At 33.9% G+C, this 16,096-nt stretch overlaps 1 protein-coding gene across 2 annotated transcripts in view; it reads left to right on the forward strand.

Annotated features, from left to right (window-relative positions):
• The window catches only part of LOC119640361 (protein tiptop), a 143,478-nt gene that overhangs the window by 108,371 nt on the left and 19,011 nt on the right, over positions 1–16,096 (forward strand). For both annotated transcript variants that reach the window (XM_038038325.1, XM_038038324.1), the window contains exon 2: positions 2,777–3,882. In XM_038038325.1, the coding sequence (XP_037894253.1) occupies positions 3,701–3,882 (182 nt within the window). In that variant the 5' untranslated portion in view covers positions 2,777–3,700. The remainder of the gene's footprint in view (positions 1–2,776; positions 3,883–16,096) is intronic.

The raw sequence follows: 16,096 nt of genomic DNA on the forward strand, positions 1-16,096 counted from the left end.
AGAGACCTCGCAAAATATATATATTTTTGATCAGTATCGAGTTCTGAATCGATTTAAGCATGTCTGTCTGTCCGTCCGTGTAATGTCTGTTGTAAACCTTTTCCTCGCAGCAATGCAATGAAGCTATCGATTTTAAATTTGGTAGGAATATTAAAAGTTCTTACACGCAGGTTGATATTGAAAATGGGCCGGAACGGTCGAAGGACAAGTCTATAGTACCACGTAAACTGGGAACATCTCAAGCGTAGAAAATGGTTAATTTTCTTGTTCAAATTCGAAATGCACCTACGCAGGTCCATCCGTCCGTCTACAAACCTATGTGGTATCTGTACCACACATTCTTCCGTTCGCAAAAAAGAAGAGAACGCTTCTACTTTTCAAGTCTTTGCTTGTTATTCATAACCTACAATAGATGCACAATATAAATTTCCACAAAATTATTCTACAAGAATATCAAAAATAAATCGCGTCCACCCAATAGTATAGAATATGCATATATATATTTTTCTTTTTTTAATCTTGTTTAGAATAACGGTGACTGGAATAGAAGATTCGGTCACTTTTTTGATTCGGATATAACTTTTCTATTTGTTTTTGTTTGTAATTAAAAGGGTATTAGAAGTGCATTAAAATGAGTCTGCTTGTGACCTTCCTCTATAACAATAATAATAAACCTTATTGCTTTGGTGCTCTCACGTCCATTCTTAAAAACTGAAGGAATATATCTTTGTTCACATGAAATTGCTTATGTTTATTATTTCATTCCGAGCAATTTCGACTGGAGAACGAACGAAATACATTCTAGGAATCTTATAAAGTCTTTAAAAATTATTCTTTTGCGACATCAGTCAGTACGGTTATTGAAGTCAAAGCCTTATATACGTGGACTCAAAATCTCTTTCATCATTGTAGCCGCAATACCTCAGGCAAATAAAAGGTAGTGAGGAGCAAATTCGTGATTCATATTGATCGCCATAGTATATGATATACAAGCCACCGATTGTAGACAGTCATCTCTAGTGCACTGCAGCGGACAAGCGGCAGTGTACATACAGGATAACTCTTAGTCGTGATCAATGCTTTGGCTTCGGAGTATCGCTACTCCAATCGTTGAAACTTAAGCATCGACTAATGTTTGTTCCGTCCTTCTGGTTTGGTTCTGGTTGTCCGTTTGATGTTTCCAAGTAAGATTTTTTTTAAATAACGCGTTCCTTCCCTATGATGGTGTACGTAAAAAGTCCATCTGAGTTAGCGGAAAACTGTAGGGAGACAGATAATAGAGTTGAAAGAAATAAAAAAAGAATTCAATAAGTAGTTGAATATGAATGATATAAATAAAAATGATTAATATAAGTCAAAACTGCAAAGAAAGGGTCCAAATTGAAGAAAAGTTTATAAAGAGCTGGAAAAGCTGACTGTGTCGATCCTTTATACGACCGACGTTTCATAGCGCCAGCACACTTGTAATTACCGCTATTGACACACGCCAGAGTCGCGCAATGCCAACCAGAAAATCGTCAAACGGTACGAACATTCTAGAAAGTTGTTTTCAAAGGTGAGAAATTAAAGTTAGCCCTTCAAAACTCGTCGATGTTGCCCTTCTCTGCTGAATAATGAAATTTCGATCTAAGAAATTGGACCATGTGGTAACACACCGCATAACCAAGTCTAAGGAAGAAACTCAAAGGTTGCTCGTTCATTAACAGGCGCTTCATGGTACATATTAAACATAAACTTCCATAAGGTTCATTTCGACGGTTTCTATGGCCTGTTATATAAATGAGAGGAAAGCGAGAGCACCTTGTTGAAGCGAGAACAACCTCTCTAGAATGCAAAAGTCTTAGGAAGCGTCAAATTTCGGTTGCTCTAAAAGTCGCGCGTTGACAATGAACCACTTAGGTTATTTTCAGTTTTATAAGATTTGCTTACTTATTGTTCATTTCACTAAAGAAAGAAACAATAAATAAATTAATGTTAAAGAATTTGTTCGTATTAGATTAACTGAATGTAAGCGAATGCTTATAAACTATGTGAACTTTTGATCCAATTGATTTTTAGTCCGTGTAATTTGTATATATGCATATATCGGGAGTGCAGATCTTCCCTTCATTTCACAATCAGCATCCTGCACGAGGCATTATTGGCTCACAAGTGTGTGCTGTCAGAACCAATTAAAATTTCCTTTCTCTTTTCCTTTCTGTTTGCCTTACGCAAGCTGTTTGCATTGCAGCCAATTGATTCGCGTTTCTAGTTGCAATGCCCATAAGAGGACTAAACTCAAAATTCATCTGTCTGCGAAATCCAGAAAACTTGAGGTAGATATGTAAAACGTATTGATGAACCTTCTTCAATCACCTGCGTAGAGTAGAAAGGAAGAGTTGAATAACTTAAACACACCCGCATTAGGAAACGAAATGTAAATAGTTCCTTTTTTTTCACAACAATTAATTGAAGCCAATAATCCAGCTTTCAAATTATGCTGCGATGCGTATCCCCTTTCTAGGACGTTATCCAGTCAGATGTGAGACGAACTTTTAATGGTAAATAAATTTTTGTAGCAAAATTGTTAGTAACTTCGAATATCGTCACCAAATGCTCATTTTCAAGTCCATGTTTTAGCCTTTCTTATAATTAATTGGGATATTAACGATACTCCATTTATGACAATAATTGTTACCGCAAAAAAATATTAACATTTATAATATTCTTAATGATATGTTTTGTAACTGCATTGATAGCTCCCTAAACGTCTTTCCAATTTTATTTTACTTCACAGATTCCGTGCACAAATAGTTGTCTATAAAAAATATTCTCCAAACACTTTCGCATTGAAAACTAATGATTTACATAATTACATATAGAGTTCATATAAAATTGCGCTCTCCACACATATCCGAAGCAGCAATCATTGTGATTGAGTTTGCGAACAGAAATCATCAGAAAAAATCAAAAATTTCTAAATAAAAAGTTTCAATTCCGTCGATACATCAATCAAATGTCAGCAAACAATTGAAATGAATGATAAAGAAAGCTTATAAATCACTGAGCAATTGTTGTGCATTATATGGATGAAAACGACGATGACCGAAAAAGTTATGACAAATTTTAACAGCAAAAAGCCTCTGAACTATACATTGAAGCCTTGAGTGGTGGAGACGAACAAAATTCAAAAGTTATTTATGCCTCTCTTGCGACAGACTACGATGGTGATGGTGATGGTGATGATGATGATGATGATGATGATGACTTTGACAATAACGATTATTTTAATGTTGCCAAGGCCCATACGTTTGTAGCTAACAAAGGTAAAGTGAATGGTTATTGATAGCGAGATCGACATACAGATGACGACAACGATTGATAATAATTGCGTTATATGATGTGGTAGCATTCAACAAATAACAATCATCGACTTTACACAATATCCTCTAAAAAGAAAAAAAAAAAAATGAATCAACTAAGTAACAATATTGCTGTTAACATCGTGTCAATGTATTGTGGAGCAACCGCAACAATTATCATCATAAAGTGTCTGTCTAATACAGCAATTGCAATAACATCAGTAAGTGATGACACTACTAACTTCTAACGTAAAGAAGATGAAAGAATAGAATAACTGCCATATACATATACATGGAAGTTGTGAAAATCATAACAAAGCAAAAAAACAAAAAAACAAAAAAGAAGAAGAAAAATCAAAATGTGTGAAATTCATCAGAGTTCTTCAACAGAACAGACGTTATCACCACACCATAGTCATACATTGAAGAACAGCACTCAAAGTGACATATCCGTTTCAAAATATCAACAGCATCAGCAGAGACAGCAGCAAAGCCGGCATAAGAGCGACTCAAAGCCATTGAGAACTTCTATGACCATATGGTAAGTGATGAAATTAATTGCTTACTGTTGTTGTTTTCTAACTTTGCTTTTGTTCCTTTTTTCTTTTTTTTTTTTTTTTTGTTTTTCTCTGCCCTGTAAAAAGCTATGTCCACACATATCAACAACAACTCAAACTAGTCTAGGTTTTCCAAACTTCATACACTCGTGTACTCTATCGTGCGCTCTATCCGTTATCACATGTGGGTTTAGTTTTCGTTTGGTTTTTTATGTCATCATGTTGAGATGTTTTTGCCTTGTTGTTTTTGCGGTGCATTCATCACTCTCGAACAAACCAAATGTTATGCTAACTGTTAAACTATTTGACTTGACATTCATATGTTCTGTTTTTCACTTCCTCACCCCCATTTGCATCGTCATCTCTCTAGCCTTATAATTCACGCAAACGATCCATTCGTTTCGATATATTTCATATGTAGGTATAATTTGTGATCTAACTGGCGTATGCGAGAAGAGCATTTATTCGCTTCTTTCTTTCATTAATCGCATTACAATGCAGTCTCATGCCTTCTTTTGTTTTCCTCTTAACCATAACATTCGGTTAGCTTTCATCTTTCATCTGTGATAGTATTCTAGTTTAGATTGGTGTGTGATGAATGTTATTTAATTGTTCGCATTTGTTTGTATGTATATAATGTATGCAGTGTATGTGCTAATAGTCTTCACTCTACTTTAGCTGCTTTGAGTTTGGCGTATGGTGTGCTTTTGTGTTGGAATCTTTTTCGTTTCGTTTATGCATGTGTTTGTCACTCTTATGTCATTAAACGTGTAGATTGATGTTAATTTCTCTTGTTAAGAGTTACTTTCATATTCATATTCTTTCATTTTTTACATATACATATTTATGTATGTATGTATGTATGTATGTATGTATACATAAATGCATATAGACATCTTCTTCTGTGTATGCATGTTTTTGAGTAATTTTACAGTTATTTATGGGTTTTATACTGTGTATTTGTTTTGTTTAGTGGTTCTAATCTAGTTTAAGATTTACATGCATTGTTGCCTAGTACTGGTGACGTTACTGATACTGATGCTGCTGCTGATGATGACGATGGTAATGATGATGATGCTGCTAACGGTGATGTAGATGCTGTTGTTGATTCTAAAATGATTGTGTAAACTTTATTTATGACTTAATAGTTTGCATAGTAGTTGTTAAATGAACGTTATAATGGCTTTAGATTGATATGTACTCTATATGCAGTGCATTCTTGATGTGCATGATGATTGTTTATTAAGTCAGAACGATCCGGAAAAACTGAATTCGATCTGAAGTCAATTTATACAAAATGATGACAATCGAAAAACAATAATCTCAAGCAAATTCAAATCAAAATGAATTAGATTCCATTCTGCATCTTAATGAAAGTATAATGCAGCGGTTGACTCTCACTGCCAGCTAATTCAAATCAGATAACTTGCACGATCTTGACAATCGGCGACTTATTTGAAATATTACACCAACGTCTCGTAGATGTCACAACTTATTAGTGATACAATCCACTATCTTTTCCAAGGGATGCTTGCTTTTGTAGTTTACAAAAAGATTGGATTTAATTTCAAATCTGATGTGTGGTACTTAAGAATTCGAAAACTCACCGGAATGCTAAGCGAAACTTTCTCTTTTTTTTCCTATTAGTTCGGTTCGTTTCCGTCAATATCACGATATAGCCTGGGGCAACTTTTATAAGTAGTGGCAAAAGAAGGAAGAAGGCAATACAATTTATGAGAAACACCTGTCCTGAGAAAGCTTTACACAAGACGGTTGCAACATTTATTATTTATTTTATTTATATGCATTCAAAAAGCAATCCAAAGCCCTTCAAGAGCCAGTTTAACGTATTGAAGCCACTACAGGTAATACGCAGTACAATTCGTACTGAATCGTTAAAATTTTAACTTAACACTAGGTATATAAAAATAATAGTAATCCAAACTTCAACAAAAGAGAGCAAAAATTCAATAAGCACGAAGGCAGTAATTAAAGTGCATATCTCTTTCATTAAGCAATAATTCATAAACAATAATACATAAACTAGCTCTATAAAAAAAAAATAAATAAATAAAGGTTTATCGCTCACAGTCTACAGTTAGGTCAAATGGTAAATAGTTCAAGCACCGCGCTACACGAACCAAAAAGGATTTCTCAAAACAGCTACATCTAATCAAAGGTATTGAACCCTGTCGATTCCTAGTAGAGTTCATAAAAACAAATTCAGCTCATAGATTATGAGGAACGCCACAACAATCTTCTTCGGCACAGCCTGACCACCGTGTATACCTATTGTTTCGATTATAAGTTAGTCTATATAGCTTTGGGCGAGCTCCAACCGTACGCAGCCGAAGCCTCACTTCCCTTTAGTATTTTCATATGTGTCGGCCAAATATTCAGAACACTGCCCTTTCTCGAGGATATATAAATCAGAAGAAGTACATAAACACAGTACAGCACACATCCAACCACAGCCTGCTACTACTTCACGGCACCATCAGAACTGGCTAGACAGATACAGCTGTTTGATGTCGTTCATATACGAGATGGACAGCTATCTTCGGATGCTCCTCCCAGAGTTCAAAAGAAACACCGATCGTTTATAAATAAAAATTGCCAATAGTCGTTTAGCCAGTAGCGGGCACAGCTAAGTGATGAGAATTTTGATGGCTCTGTGACCTCCGAAGCGTACCACAGCCTCGCCTGTCTAAAGCTCCATCCCGGCCAACGAACGTAAAGTTTAGATAGTATTTTTCAAGGTACATGTTGAGCTATATGCACCGAAAGAATTTACAAAGAAAAACTAGCAAAACAGAACTTATTTCGCAATTTTTGTTTGATGATTTAAACGAGATAAACAAAAACCAAAGATTGCACACTAACCTAATATTCATAAAATTTAATAAATCAGAAAATGAGTTGTTCCCGAAGCTTGTGTTACCCAGTTTAGGTTTGCAGCTACTCTTATTTCGTACGTTTAAAGGCAAACTGCGAGTAAAAAAGAGCTGAAAGGAGCATCGAACACTGCAGAGAGGTATTGAGACGGAGCTATGTAGAAAATAGCCATAGCGATATGGAAATTCTGGACATTCCGTATATTGGTAGGATGCAACTTATTAGCCCCCTAAAGTCAATTAACCATAAAGTCTAGCGCCAGCTTCACTTACATAAAACGAAGACGCAGAAATTCGAAGCCTTCTTATCACGTTGAAGTATATACACTTATCAAAGCTAGCGTGTATACTTGTGTGCACCACTTAATAAAGCAGCATTAGCAGCATAGTAATAGCAGTAGTATATGATGTACAGTGCAGTAGTAGTAGTAGTCGTAGTAGTAGTAGTAGTAGTAGTATGGTATTGTATACAGTAAAATTTCGTCTTTTCTTTTGTGCACAATTTTAATGTTTTTCCGATACTTGTGCGCAGCCAGCAATTACGCACCTTTATGGGTTTTTACAGGAATGTACATACATTTCCTATTTTCTGCTGCTTCTTATGGCCGGGCTGATTTCACATAGAGAAAAAAAAGGGGAAAAATAAGAATGGTCTAAGAAAAACTATAGAAAATTCTAGACATGTTTTGCTCGCAGTACTTACGTTATTTTCGAAATCTTTACTTTACTTCTTATCTTTTTGAATGCTTTCCTTGTTTTGTTTTTCTTATTTCTTTGTGCTTATTTATCCATCACTTAAAAGCAAAAAAAATTGTGGAGAACGCTTTAAAACAACAACGAATCCCTAACAGCTACTCTACCAAATCATACGTAAATCTTTTTTGACAGTTTGGCTGGTTTAACATGGCTTTAAATGACAATTGTCATGCAATCGATTGTCAGAGAATTTTGCAACTTTTTCGATTTGCATGCGCGCGAATGTATCTACAGTGCATGTGTGCGATTGCGGTTTGTTTTCAATCAACCTACAGGCGTTATTACCCACAAAAAATTTGAAAAAATAACACCATAATACAATTTTTTTTTTATTCCAGTCAATCTACCGCAAAGCTGTAGAGCCACAATCGTAAGCAATACGACCTTTGAATTGGTTTTGAAGAGTGGAGTGAAGATAAAAATTTCGACAAAAAAAAAAAAACGAAAAAAGAAACCAAGTTATACGTCATAAAAGACCAAATTTTTTGAGATCTATTATATGTATATATAATCGCGAAACGTGTACTTGTCAAAGTGTATATGAGCAACCGCAACAGTCTACGAAACGCAAAAGCTGATTCACCCACTTATGCTACATAAGCAGCGATTTGAAACCATTTGTTAGGACTTAGATTCCCTAAAAAAATTTTAGATTATCAGGAAAGCATACGGAGTAGGAGGCTATCGTGGAAACTATCGTTATAAAGCGAAGGTTCTTGCCTACTTATTAAGAAACGATTTATTAGTACAAGAGCGCTTACGGCAAATACGCAAAATAAAAATCATCAAAAGATCGGTGAGGTAAAGTGCCGATTACAATGGAATTTGACACGTTAAATACGTTCTAGTACACGGCAAAGACAATCAAGTTAACTTGGGTAGCTAAGTCTGGCGAGTTAGGCGATGCACTTTTAATCGATCTGAGTTGGATGTTAATCAGAAAAAACCATTATTTTAAAGTACGGTTCGCTTACTAACAGTAGATTGAATTACCAGTTGATGGATTGAGAAAATATTTTTCTAAACTACTCCTAAGGCTGGGTGACTCAACTAATTGTCGAAGCAAATCAAACGGTTGAATGCATATCAATCCATTTCCCCAAAAACAACGCCATACCAACCAAGGCAAAACGATTTAAAATTAACTAAACGTCAAAAATTTATTAATATATATATAAATAATGGGTATCCAAAATTCGTTCTATGACGATTACATTTCTGTTTATTTTTATTATTGCATGTACGCTTTGGAACCTTTTTTTGGGTTTAGCATTTCCTAACGCTCCATATAACTGTCATGTCCACTCTCTCTCGATTTGTCGTTGCACCACTCGAAAGCATAACTCGTAGCAACAAAGCCAACAACAACGACAAAAGCAAACACAACAACAACAACAAGAAAAAGCGGCAATCCTTCTTTTCAGTATTGCTGTCAAAAATTGTGCATACTTTACAAAACATTCATCCATTCACACGTTACGACGTATGAATGCAACGCTTAGACGAATGACATTATTATCGCTCTGAATGTCAAAGTATTTCTGACACCTTTTTTACGCTTTTGACTGACAGCTGGCGTTTTTCTTCTTGTTCTTTTTTTTTTTTTAATGCCTTTTGTTGGAGCACAAATTCCATTTAATTGCTGGACATAGAACAACAAAAATGTGAAATTTAAAGTTTACAAAGATGGTAAAGGAAAAACATGCCTCGAAATGAAGATTTTTAAAAAACTGTTTGGTATAACTTGAGTCAGTTTTGACAGCTAAGATTAGTAAAATAAGTGAAAAAAGTCTCTTCTGTATATCGTTTTTACTTTACATCAGAATTGTTAATTAAATTTTATATAATTTATCATAGAGAGAGTTTCTCGCTTCAATGAAAGTTTTTCAAATGACATCACGTAGACCCTTTCAAGTGGAAAATAAAAACTGAAGTAAAAGATTTGTGGGTTGTGAGCAACTTTCGCAGAAGTAAAATCGATGATGTTGTTCTCTGATTACCAGATTTTTATATACTTTACAAGTATTATCCTTCATATCTTCGGTTGGAGGTCTAATAGAGATAAGCGCTATACCTCAGATAATCCTGTTCCCTCATCCTAAGTATTTTAGCTGCTTTAACGAGTAAGGGCACTGTATATTTCTCAGAAAATCAATTCTTTCTCTTTTTCATAAGTTTAAGTGTGTGATATCTTAGATAGTCAAGAGTGACATAAAGTGGCCAATGAAGGCGTGGTGAAATTTTGAATAGTCTAGACATTTTGATTCTTAGGACGTAACAGTATGTTTCAAAAACGACAGCATGACTCACACAATGTTCATCTTTTTCATTCAAATTTTTTACAGTATCTTATGCGGAGATATGCAGCATCTAAGAGCACCTGAAATGGTTCCACTTTTTACAATAGTGATCGATTCACCAGGTGATTCTAAGCTTGTCTGTGCATTTGTTCGGCTTGTTTTCTTGGGTTTAACCTACCAGTCGCAAATTTTGAGATATTTTCATGTTATTTGGTACACCGACGTGTTTTGGATCGGACCACTTTTACTACCACGTCTCCTATAGCGGCATATTTTCGAAAGTCGTTACGAAAGTAAATAGTTTTCAGCGAAGTAATGTAGAACGTTTGATGATGCGCCGTGTCCCACTATAGTGTTGCAGTAAAACAGTGTTTCGACCTAAAATTGCGCTTTTCCATTTAAAAACAAAGCGCTATTGATATAAAAATCAATATTTCTCAACAGTCCTACGTCTTTATCTGAGTATAGGGATGTAGACTAGAGGATTTTTTTTTCTATTCAAATTTGGACCAGGTAAGCTGTTTGCTGCAGAGCCGCAATTCTATAATACTTTTCAGACGTAGTGTTTTTTAATTTTAAATGCTATTCATTTTAAAACTGATAACATTGTCCATTTTACCATGCAAAAAAAAATTGCCAGGGAAGCCCTTTTTTACGCTGTTACCCTTTACGCTATTGTTACACTCAAAAAGTTTAACATAAATGTTTTACACATATCACAGAACGAGATATATTATCAGCCGTATCCTTAGCAATATCACGAAGATCTCATTAATCAATTTTCAATTATTATTATTATTATTATTATTGTTATGACTTATTTAGAGTCTAGAAATCAATTCTAGAAGCAAAGGAAAATGAGCATAAACGACTAATACTATTGGCTCCACTTTCTGAACAAGGTGAGCTAAATGTTCAGTCTAGTCATTTTAATAAAATTAGATTTTATTGACATCGTGTTCTCCACATGGTTGCGACATGCCTATAGAATTAGATGTTCCGAATACAAAACTTCGAATTACGTAATCAGCATTCGCCTATAAGTACCTTTAATATTTTACATATATATACCTCTACAATTCTATTTATGAAATTTGTTATTTGTATATTGGAACATAAAATGCGCTTTTTGTGATGTTGCATTTCTATCGCTAACACAATATGCTTTCTATTTGCAGTCTTTTGACTTTCTATCACCTTCGCTGTCCGAACAAATCTCTGCTGTTTTAATTAATTGTTTATGTCTTTTAGTTAATCGTATTTTATAACGTGTTTGTATTATATAATAGAATCGGTTATCAAATATACGCAGAAGTAATCAAAAACTCTTGAAAAGTCTTTCACAAAAGAAGAACTGCATCGTCTCTGTGGCAATTGGGTTAGATGAGTAAAAAAATTAAATGTTTACATTAATAAACTGGAAATAATTAGAGTTGAAGGAAAGATTTGGTCATAAACACTGAGATGTTATGACACATAGATCAATATTCAGATTGATTTATAACTACCGGACAGAGCGGTTAAGCTTAGTGTGGAATTGAGCTAATCATCACCAAGTCTTGAAAATAAATTTCGTGGATCTGTTGCTCAAAAGTCTTTGGCTAGTCCCTTCTCAGACCACAACCCCTTGGCTCCCTTATCACCCAACAAGAAACGAATCATTCCCAACAATAAACATACGCTCAACTATATAACCCCGTATCTACTGGATTAATAAATTAAGTGGGCAATCTTTAGTAGTCTGACGTTCCTAATGCTGTTCTTATTAAGGACTTTTGTTACTCTACAATATACATCCACTCATAAAAATTTATGTATTTTATTATACCCATACGCAAACGGGAGAGAAAGCAAGCACGTACATACATAAACAAACAACACAAAAAAAAGAAGTAAAAGCATTATAGTCGGCCAAGACTGATCATTTCTCACCTTACATCGCTTCATCTAATACAAATCTTTATTTACTTTCATGATAAAACACTATAAACTGTCTTGTTTCGATGTAAAAGCATATTTTTCATGGGAGCTCTTCTAGCGCAGCACACAGGCATATGTTCCGGTCAAGCATCTTGTTATTCTTTATAAATTTGCGAAAACACAAAAACACATTGAAATACATTAAACGCATAGGCAATGTTAAATTCTGTGTCGATCAGTTTAATGAAAAGTGGATCTACCTTAAGTCCCTTTAGTTATTACATATATAAGGCTAAACTTAACATGCCCCTATACCAAAGCTAGTGCGAGGTAAAAAAAGCAACAACAAATTATTATAATCAAACATTAAGTCGTCAAAACTGAGAATAAATGCATGGTCGGCAATTACCGTTAAAAATTATGATATGCAAAAACAAAAAGAAAAACGAGACATAAAAAGAGAGAATATGGAAGTGAATAACATAACGCATATACACACACTCAGCCAAACGAAATATAAGTTGCGTAGACCACATTAAAAATGAAAATATGAAAATAAGCAAAATAAAAAAAGAGGAATAAGAAGACATTATATAACACATTTCACACTGCATTACCAATGCAAACAAAACACCAACACCACCCATAAATATTATGGCAAGCAAAGCAATACAGTATGAAAGAAGGGAAGAACGTGAGTTATAAAAATAATAATAATAATAATAATAATAATAATAATAATAATAATAATAAGCAACAACAATAGCAAAAACAGCAAAATTTAGTGTTATGTGTTTTGCATTGGCATGAACTTACACGACACAAGCTACAGATATATGCTAAAAATATTTTAACATTTCAGTCATATATATTTATATGTCTTTCTGTTCTTTAAATAAAAGAAAAAAAAAAAGCTTAAACTAATGTCAGCATAAACCCGAATTTGTAACACTCTCCATGCCTTATCATGCTCTTTATGCCAAATATGTTAAGCCAAATTTGCCTTCCCTAAAAAATTGTTCTGAAAATTTCAAGCTTTGCTACACTTTTAACTATTCTTTTTAGAGGACAAACTAAGGAAAATGGTTTTTACATAATTTTCGGAAAACATTGGAATTGTAAAAGCAAAAAAATGTTTAGACTTCGCTTGACATAAATCTCGAAAAGCCAAAATTAAGAGGCAGTAAATGGATTTGGTCTGCACCAGTGCAAGATGGTTGTAATAGATATTTAAACTATGCTTCAGATCAATAACTATTATAGGCTGCAGATTGTTAGTGAAATACGCCATTTTGTTGCAACCTTGATTCAGTTTTCAGGCAAGTTACAGGAATTTTTTCGCTTGACAGATATACGACCGAATGAACGGACGTGACTATACCAATTCAAAATTTCATCAACCAATTTCATAATTACGAATCTTATGAAGGCTGTCAGTCATTGGATTTCGTCGGTATAAAATTATATTTTTGTCTTAATTTATTATAAAACCTTGATTTTCGATTTCGATTTGAATTGCCACCCTTGTATTTGAAGGGTATGCTATCCACTCAGTAAAGAGACGGACAAAGAACTCCAAACAAACTGACGAAATGCCTATTTGTGACTTACGCCTTCCGCGGCATATCTGTTTGAATATGAATCATATGACCAAGTTATTGAAAGTGCTGAGTAGAGTTTGTGTTTATAAATAAATATGTATGCGTGCTTTGGAGTTAAATAATCTCACATGTACTAAATTTTAAAAACACCCAAAGCGCCCAACATAAGTTTTAATATTCTTTTTATTTATTTATTTACACTTTTTTCTTTCTTTTCTGTGATAAAAAAAAATATCTCTTTATTCAAAATACTTGATATATATTACGTTTATGTCACAACAAGAAATTCTCATGCGAGAAAATTGTTAACTAAAACGTATTAAGCGCAAATTTTTGCGTATAAATATATTATTTGTTAAGAATCGCCGCCTCAGCGAACGAGGAAAAATACTCTACATTCAGTTAGATACGAAAATGGCATATGTCTAATACCAGTTTATCATTGTAGATACTGACCAACAACTCGATTTGATCCATTTTTGGAATGAATCTTCGATCTGTGTTTTGCACTAAAATTCAGGTTGAATGACGCAATGAAGTGGCCTTGCTTTTGTTATGCCATTTATAATGCGTATTGTCATCAGCGTATTCAATTGGTTGGCTACCCAGTTCTTTAAGATATCATTAGCATTCATAAAAATAATGCTGATAGTCTGATAACTTATAGACTAGCGGTAACATGATAATGCTCCGAATATATATGCATATATAAATAAACCGTTATGTCGATCGGTATATCTAAATTCGAATCGTTATCGTGTCCAATTTATATACGCATATTACGTGTGTACATATCTACATATAGGTATATGTTTATAAACACATATATGTATATATATATATAAATAAGCTGATCACTAGCACACGTTCGGAACATCGAGTGCGTGTTTGCGGAACTGTTACTCACGTCTACAATTGCATAGAACGGATGACGTCACTTCATGAGGATTTGATATTGCTAACAACAAGTAAAAGGACTAAATATTGACAGATCACAGGAATTCTGATAAGTAATTGTTATTCGAAAGTGAAAATCTAGTTACAACGTTAAGACATTGTGACTTTCCCATTCAAGCGATTTAAGACGAGGAAGAAGACAAAAATTGGAAAAAACCAAATCAACCCTTATCGCTCCCTTGGCAAAATATATCACTCACATTTTACAATTTATGCTTCCCATAAATATTTCTGTTTTGTTACAAATTTATACATACATATACGCACATAAATATATGTAGATATGTGTGCATACATGCATGAACGTATGTTTATATGGATACGTATGTGTGTGCCTTTCAGCAAACATATCTTAAAGAAAAGGAAAAATGTTATGAAAATTTTCCGATAAAAAGGAAAGAAAGTACATCTGCCTTTGCCGCCACACGTGACATGTACGCATGGACATATAAATGATTCAGTGACGTCAGGAAAAAAAGTGAAAAAAAATGCTAGTGAAAACAAAATGCAGAAAATCGCACAACAGTAATTGTTGATTGCACGAGTGTTTAGGCCCGTTTTGCTTTCTGCCTTCACTCAGGTGAAGTTTCCTTGACTCCGTATGCGTGTGTGTTTAATGGAAAGAAGAAAACAGACTCGAATACATTTTTTTTTCCCATTATATATTTAGCGCAGAGACATACGCGAACCTTATAGTGGACTTTTATATTTTATGTTTTGACTTTTGCTTGTAGAAACAACAAACAATTGTTGCATTTGGAAAGAGAGATTTGCTCTGAATGAGTTTGTACATGTGATAATTTTCGTATGTGAGTAGCCAACTGTGCAGGCATAAGGCAACTTGTTTCTGCGTTTGCCTACTACAAAAATTCTTGTTGATTTATATTTCGATGTTATAACGATGTAGGATGATGTGCGTTGCATGTAGTATTGCAAGATAATATAAGAAGAATTTATCCGACTTTTTTTTTAAAAACTGAAAATTGACTGAGAAAATTATTCCACACAACAGCTCTTTCTATGTTATGCTATTTACTTACTTAGTATTTTTTCGTTTTCCTTTCTGGAGGAAAGGAACAAAATCTACAAATTTTTGTAGGTGTGGATGTGCTCTACTAATTGTTTAGATAGAAAGAGAGACAGATTAATTAAGCCTTAAATTGTTGCTTAGTAACAACAATTTTGCATATAAACCAAATGATGTCGATTAGCTGTCTCAAGTTCGAGGTTCTTTTTTTCCGTCCTGTCGGACTTGAAACCTTTTCGTAACTAAATTTCTCCTTCATTAAGTACATTTTTATTTGCAAATGTCAAAAGTCAAAACTATAATATTTTGTTTTGTTCAGTTTGAGTTTATAAAATATTGCACCTCAAGCATTAATTGCTACTGACAGTCCAATATTTACAATTGTGTGGAACGGATATTGTGTGTGTATGTTTGGTTCATTCTTCTTTTCTCTAACTCAACTGTTGCCCGTGTAAATTTCTAAATGTTTTATTTATTTTTTTTTATTTTTATTTTATATTCTTCAACTTTGATAAAAAGTTGATTATAACTGATTTGGTTATGTATGATTTTTGATTCTACAATAGAAGGAGAGTTTTTATATTTATAAATGTAGAGATGTGCAATTATAATAGGCAAAGAACTTCATAAAGGGAATACAATTTTTATCAGTGTAGGATTCTCAGCCGATTTATGCTTGTTTGCTTGTGTGATCTCTATTGTCGTAATATTTCAGTTCACAAAAAATGGTCACAATAGTCGCA

The sequence above is a fragment of the Glossina fuscipes genome, unplaced genomic scaffold (genome assembly GCF_014805625.2).
Source record: "Glossina fuscipes isolate IAEA_lab_2018 unplaced genomic scaffold, Yale_Gfus_2 121, whole genome shotgun sequence".
NCBI lineage: Eukaryota > Metazoa > Arthropoda > Insecta > Diptera > Glossinidae > Glossina > Glossina fuscipes.